This window comes from Tupaia chinensis, unplaced genomic scaffold (genome assembly GCF_000334495.1).
Source record: "Tupaia chinensis unplaced genomic scaffold, TupChi_1.0 Scaffold000066_1, whole genome shotgun sequence".
Lineage (NCBI taxonomy): Eukaryota > Metazoa > Chordata > Mammalia > Scandentia > Tupaiidae > Tupaia > Tupaia belangeri.
In genome coordinates, this window is record NW_006159525.1 from 778,908 (window position 1) to 785,427 (window position 6,520).

Below are 6,520 nucleotides of genomic sequence, written 5' to 3' on the forward strand. Positions count from 1 at the left end.
CCCCCCCCCCCCCCCCCCCCAGCCACTAATGGCAGCGGCGCTGTAGCTTGCCCTCCTGGGTCCTGAAGCTTCACTCCTGGGCACAGAGGACTGTCCTCCGCCCACTGAGGGACGCCCCTGCCTCCAGCACACGAGCGAGAAGCCCCTTTGTCTCGCCCCTTCCTGCACTTCCACTTCTCCATCCTTGAGCCCATGCCAGCTGGCTCTCCCCAGACACTCCCCGTGGCCAGGGGCCCTGAGTGGCAAGTAGAGGGCAGGCCACAGCCTCCTCCTCGTGACCCTGCTGAATCACTTCTCCCTGAAATGCTCCCCTCACCTCCTGCCTCTGCTGCTTCCCCCTCACCGCCCTGCTCTGGGCCTTCATCCCAATGCATGCCCCCTCGCTTGGATGCCCAAGACCCCCAACCAGCAGACCTGAACTTCCATCTTTCCCACCTCTGCTCCTCAACGGCCCATTTCCCGTGTGGTCCTCCCTCCCGGTGCTCAGACGGAAACTCAGGGTCCACCTGGCGCGTGTGGCCACTGCTGAATCGCGTTGGCTCCTCCTTTGGCATGGAAGCGGGGCTCATTGATGTCTTGCCACTCCCACCAGCCCCGAGTGCCGCTACCGCTCACAGGGCCTTCCTGCCAGGCACCCTACCTGCCCCTGACTGGCCTCCCACTGCTGGAGTGGCCCGTCGAACCCAGGTCACATCACGCCCTTAGGCTTGGAGCCTTGTGATCTCACAGAGCCTTCCACGACCCACAGGTCAAACCAGCTCCTGGCACCTCGTGCTCCCCAAGGCGAGGCTCGGTCCTCTGCAGGTCTCTCTGCGCCCTCCCCTCTCCTATGAAGCCACCTCTGCAGGGTCCTCCTCAACCCACCCTATCGTGACCCCCTTTCGTGTCCTGAGCCCCGGAGCTCTGGGGGTGGGGGCTCGTCTGCCCTGCATGTCCCAAGGCACGGCTCAGTGCCTGGCACACGGTCAGCAACCAGGGAAGACGGAGGGTGGACGTGACCAGCTGTGCCTGGCCGCATGGTGACACACACATCTGGCCATGTGGGAAAGCATGCTGGCACCCCTGCCTGGATGCGGAAGTTGGGTGGGTGTGGGCGCTGAGGCCAGAACTGAAACTGCCAAGCCCTGATGTCAGCAAAATCCCCAAAGCCTGCGATTCAGCAGGGGGTGCAGTGAGGCCATCAGATGGTAACGAGGTGGTGAGTCAGAGGCGCTGTGCTGGGCGGTGAGCATGGGGCAGGGTGGGCGAGACAGGAGGGACAGCGGAGGGCCCTGCCCTCAGAAGCAGCGAGGCCGCTGTGAGCATTCTGACCTGGAGCTGGAGCGGGGGGAGGCCTGTGGTACGTGGCAGCCGTGGTCATGAAGTCCTTTCCTGGGAGATGTACCGTGGGAGGACCCTGAATGGAGTGGGATGTCCAGCAGGCCAGGCCCCTGCTAGAGCTCCATTGACGGTGTGGGCGTGGGGAGAGAGCAGGTCAGCCCGCGGTGGAGGTTGTGGCCACTCCTGGCTGCCCAAGCCCAGGCGCAGTGAGGGCACCTGGCCCCGGCTGGCTGCTGGGAGCCTCTGCCCACCCTCCCCAGTTCCGTGGACTGTGGCTGGGCCCTCTCTGGGCTGCACGAGTGCATGGGGGTGCCACCCTCTGTGCACCGGTCCACACAGGGCCTGTGGGCAGGACGCTGTCCTGGCCATCCTGGTGCCGGCCCGCCCTGCCATCATCCCGCAGGCACTCGGGGTTGTCTACAGGCCGTATGAGTTCACAGGACAGACCTGGCCCTGCCTTCATGGCCCTCGCAGTCGGATAGGGCAGGGGGACACACAGGCCCCAAGAAGAGGCCCACTTGGAAGAGGCCCTCCAGACAGTGTCTCGGGCAGCCAGAGCAGGAGGCAGGGCGCTGTGTGGTCCGCAGCCTGAGCCGCCCACCTTTGCAGACCGGATCAACATCAAGAGGAAGGGTGCGTGGCCTTCCACCCTGCTGTCGGTGCAGCACGTCCTGGACTGCGGTGACGCCGGCTCCTGTGAGGGCGGCAACGACCTGCCGGTGTGGGAGTACGCCCACCGGCACGGCATCCCCGATGAGACCTGCAACAACTACCAGGCCAGGGACCAAGGTAGGCCGCCAGCACCCCACGGTGACCCCACTCTTCCTCCAAGGGGTGGGCCTGAACCAGCTGACCCAGCCTTGCTGTGCCCTGTGGCCACCTGGACAGCTCTGGGCTCTGTCCTGCTGGCATTTGGTGGGCTTATGGCCCGTGCGGGGAAGAGGAGCTCGTGGAGAGGGCCGGTGGGAGATTGCTGGCCCGGCTGGAAGCCAGCGCCTGGCCCTGCCCGGTCAGCTGATCCTGCCCGGTCAGCCGATCCTGCCAGGGACTGTGTGAACCAGCAGAGCCCAGCCTGCACTGCAGCCCAGCAGCCGCACTGCAGCCTAGCAGCCGCGGTGTAACCAAGCAGCCATGGTGTAGCCCAGCAGCTGCGGTATAGCCCAGCGGCTGGCAAAGACCCAAGGGGACAGAGCAGCAGGAGGAACAAGGGTGGTCCCTGGGGCTACACCCAGCCGCCTTCACCCCAAACTGGTGTGGTCTGCCGAGTCCAGGCCCCCGCAACCCCTCCTCGCCTGACAGGCAATGGCACGCTAGAAACTGATAGTCTGCAGCAAAGTCAGGTCTTTGGGTTAGCAGTGTGGCCTGGGCACTGACGTTCGGTGTCCAAGGGACAAATGAAGCCAACAGTCCAGTCCTCAAGTTTACTGTCCTGGAGGAGGAAACTGGACAGTCATGTGACCATAGCAGAAGTAGGTAACTCCAAAGCAGGAAAGGACCAGTTCCGGCCGGGGCCGGCCAGACCGGGCAGGAGAAGAGGGGTGGGAGGGCCTGGGCTGGGAAGGGTGCTGTGTGGTCTCGCAGAGCTGAGAGCCAGGGCTTGCTGTCTTCCTTTCTTCCTTTTCTTTCTTTCTTTTTCTTCTTTAACACCTTTCTAACCAAAATAAGAAGAAAACGCCCCCTTTTTTACCCCAGGAGAGTGGCGGTCTCCCAGGTGAAGTGGGGTCCCTTCAGGTGAGGCGAGTCCCCCTAGGAGAGGAGGTCCCCAGGAGTGCACCAGGCGTGCATGTGCAGGTGGGAGCTGTGACGTCACTTGGCACTTTCCCCCTGGCCAGCTAGCGGCCGCGTAGTTCACCTCTAAGAACCCAGTGTTCTCAGAAGTGAAAGCTACCACCCAACCTGGGCTGCTGCTGATCACCCTGAGGTGTGCGGTGAGCCTGGGGCAGGCCCGGGGGGGGGGCGCAGTTCCCAGAGCCTTCTCCCCAGTGCTGGCGGCCCGAGTGCCCGGCCTGCAGTGGGAACCCCCAACGCTTGCCGGGGGGGGGCGGGTGGGAGATGGCGGCCCCGGCGGGAAGCCAGCGCCTGGCCCTGCCCGGTCAGCTGATCCTGCCCGGTCAGCCGATCCTGCCAGGGACTGTGTGAACCAGCAGACCCTAGCCTGCACTGCAGCCCAGCAGCCGCACTGCAGCCTAGCAGCCGCGGTGTAACCAAGCAGCCATGGTGTAGCCCAGCAGCTGCGGTATAGCCCAGCGGCTGGCAAAGACCCAAGGGGACAGAGCAGCAGGAGGAACAAGGGTGGTCCCTGGGGCTACACCCAGCCGCCTTCACCCCAAACTGGTGTGGTCTGCCGAGTCCAGGCCCCCGCAACCCCTCCTCGCCTGACAGGCAATGGCACGCTAGAAACTGATAGTCTGCAGCAAAGTCAGGTCTTTGGGTTAGCAGTGTGGCCTGGGCACTGACGTTCGGTGTCCAAGGGACAAATGAAGCCAACAGTCCAGTCCTCAAGTTTACTGTCCTGGAGGAGGAAACTGGACAGTCATGTGACCATAGCAGAAGTAGGTAACTCCAAAGCAGGAAAGGACCAGTTCCGGCCGGGGCCGGCCAGACCGGGCAGGAGAAGAGGGGTGGGAGGGCCTGGGCTGGGAAGGGTGCTGTGTGGTCTCGCAGAGCTGAGAGCCAGGGCTTGCTGTCTTCCTTTCTTCCTTTTCTTTCTTTCTTTTTCTTCTTTAACACCTTTCTAACCAAAATAAGAAGAAAACGCCCCCTTTTTTACCCCAGGAGAGTGGCGGTCTCCCAGGTGAAGTGGGGTCCCTTCAGGTGAGGCGAGTCCCCCTAGGAGAGGAGGTCCCCAGGAGTGCACCAGGCGTGCATGTGCAGGTGGGAGCTGTGACGTCACTTGGCACCTTTTCCCCTGGCCAGCTGTACTCGCGGGGCTTTAGACACAGCTGCCGCGTAGTTCACCTCTAAGAACCTAGTGTTCTTAGCAGTAGAATCATCTAAGTGCTAACAGTTTGATTTTACCCAATCTTCAGCTATAAAATGTTGTGAAAAGGCCCTTCTTTAGCCGCTTAAGAAAAACAGACGGGGGCCAGCAGTTAGCGTAATGGCTATGTCGCTGGACTCCCACGTAGTCGACCGCGGTTCGTGTCCCAGATCCGGTGGCTTAAAACTCATGCCGGGTGCGTGTGCGTGCGTGCCCAAGATCCCGAGAGGAGAATGGAGGAGAAGGGATTGCGGCGTGACCATCCCCCCTGGGGGGGTGATTTCTCACTTTCTGTCTCTCTGTCTGTCTGGCGAGCGCATGCGCCCTATAGCAAAAACCTCTCAAAAAAATAAAAAAAAAAAAAAAAAACAAGAAAAACAGACAAGGCTAACCTTTGAGAGCCTACTATGTGCTACTAACGTCCACTTTCTTTTCTGTCAAAGCCTAGGGGAGGGCTTTTCATAGCTCCTTTTCGGCTGAAAGAGATAATTAAGCAGCCCCTGCTTGCAGGGAGAAAGACCCAGGTATAGCTACTGGACGTGGGCTGAGAGCAGGCCGCCACTGAGGCAGTGGCTCCCCTGCTGGAGGGCTGGAGGAGCCAGGCCTGCTGACTTCTCGCTCACCCTAGAGTGTGACAAGTTCAACCAGTGTGGGACGTGCACCGAGTCCAAAGACTGCCACGCCGTGCAGAACTACACCCTGTGGAAAGTGGGCGACTATGGCTCCCTCTCCGGGAGGGAGAAGATGATGGCAGAAATCTATGCAAATGGTCCCATCAGGTGAGTGGAGGTCCTCAGGTGAGGCGAGGTCCCTTCAGGTGAGGCGAGGTCCATCAGGTGAGTGGAGGTCCCCCAGTGAGGCGAGGTCCCCCAGGAGAGTGGCGGTCTCCCAGGTGAAGTGGGGTCCCTTCAGGTGAGGCGAGGCCCCCCAGGAGAGGAGGTCCCCAGGAGTGCACCAGGTGTGCACGTGCAGGTGGGAGCTGTGACGTCACTTGGCACTTTCCCCCTGGCCAGCTAGCGGCCGCGTAGTTCACCTCTAAGAACCCAGTGTTCTCAGAAGTGAAAGCTACCACCCAACCTGGGCTGCTGCTGATCACCCTGAGGTGTGCGGTGAGCCTGGGGCAGGCCCGGGGGGGGGGCGCAGTTCCCAGAGCCTTCTCCCCAGTGCTGGCGGCCCGAGTGCCCGGCCTGCAGTGGGAACCCCCAACGCTTGCCCGCAGCTGCGGGATCATGGCGACCGAGAAGATGGAGCGGTACGGGGGCGGCATCTACGCCGAGTACTACGACCAGGCCTACATCAACCACATCGTGTCCGTGGCCGGCTGGGGCGTCAGCGAGGGCACGGAGTACTGGATCGTCCGGAATTCCTGGGGAGAGCCGTGGGTGAGACGCCGATGTGCCTCGCTGGCCGTGCTGCCCTCGGAGAGATGTGGCCTTAGGTTTTGTTGCTTTCACCCCAGCCCGGTCCCGGCCCTGACAGTGCCATGTGCGGCCCGTGTGCTACCGTGACAAGCATCCCCGCCCGCGCGGCCCACTGCAGGGCTGGCCTCGGGCCACCTTTGTCCTTTACCCCCTCTCACTCTCCTGGTCATGGTACTGGCCTCTGCCGGGCCACACTCAGGCCTTCCAGAAATACTTTAGAGTTGGGTCAAAAATCCAGTGTAGCTGAATTAACTGCTTTCGTGTTAATACTTAATCATTAATAGCTTAAGACAATTCATTATTATAAAGTAAGGGAAAGTAGTTGGCGTGGAATTGACAAAATGATGGCTTTTTATGAAATGACTACAAATGAGAGTATTAATAGGTAGTTAAGTCACTAAAGAGTCAACATGTTTTGTGACATGAACTAGCTTTTGGCATCAAGAGCCCTCGTTAAACATTAGCCAAGTGAAAGAGTTCACAGGAGACAGTTCTGATTAGGGGCCATGGGGAGGGTGAGGGCTGAGCAGGCTGAATCCTCCCAGGCTGGGGCCGAGGGCTGGAGGCCCAGCGCCGGGTCTGCAGGCTGGGAACAAGGGAGGCCAGGGCTATGATGAGCTCATGCCTGGGTTCCATTCTCCCCCAGGGCGAGAGAGGCTGGATGAGGATTGTGACCAGCACCTACAAGAACGGGACAGGGGCCAGTTACAACCTTGCCATCGAGGAGTCCTGTACGTTCGGGGACCCCATCCTTTAAGGTGATGTTTCTGGAACAGCAGCTTTGAGAAGTGACATCAGG

General features: G+C 60.9%; 1 protein-coding gene across 1 annotated transcript in view; it reads left to right on the plus strand.

Annotated features, from left to right (window-relative positions):
- Window positions 1-6,514, plus strand: part of CTSZ (cathepsin Z) — a gene marked incomplete at its 5' end in the record, with an annotated part of 8,183 nt that extends 1,669 nt beyond the window's left edge. The window contains 4 exon segments of the mRNA XM_014582223.1: window positions 1,930-2,109; window positions 4,929-5,079; window positions 5,520-5,682; window positions 6,368-6,514. Coding sequence (XP_014437709.1) covers window positions 1,930-2,109; window positions 4,929-5,079; window positions 5,520-5,682; window positions 6,368-6,478 — 605 coding nt within the window.
- Between the last annotated feature and the right edge of the window lie 6 nt (window positions 6,515-6,520).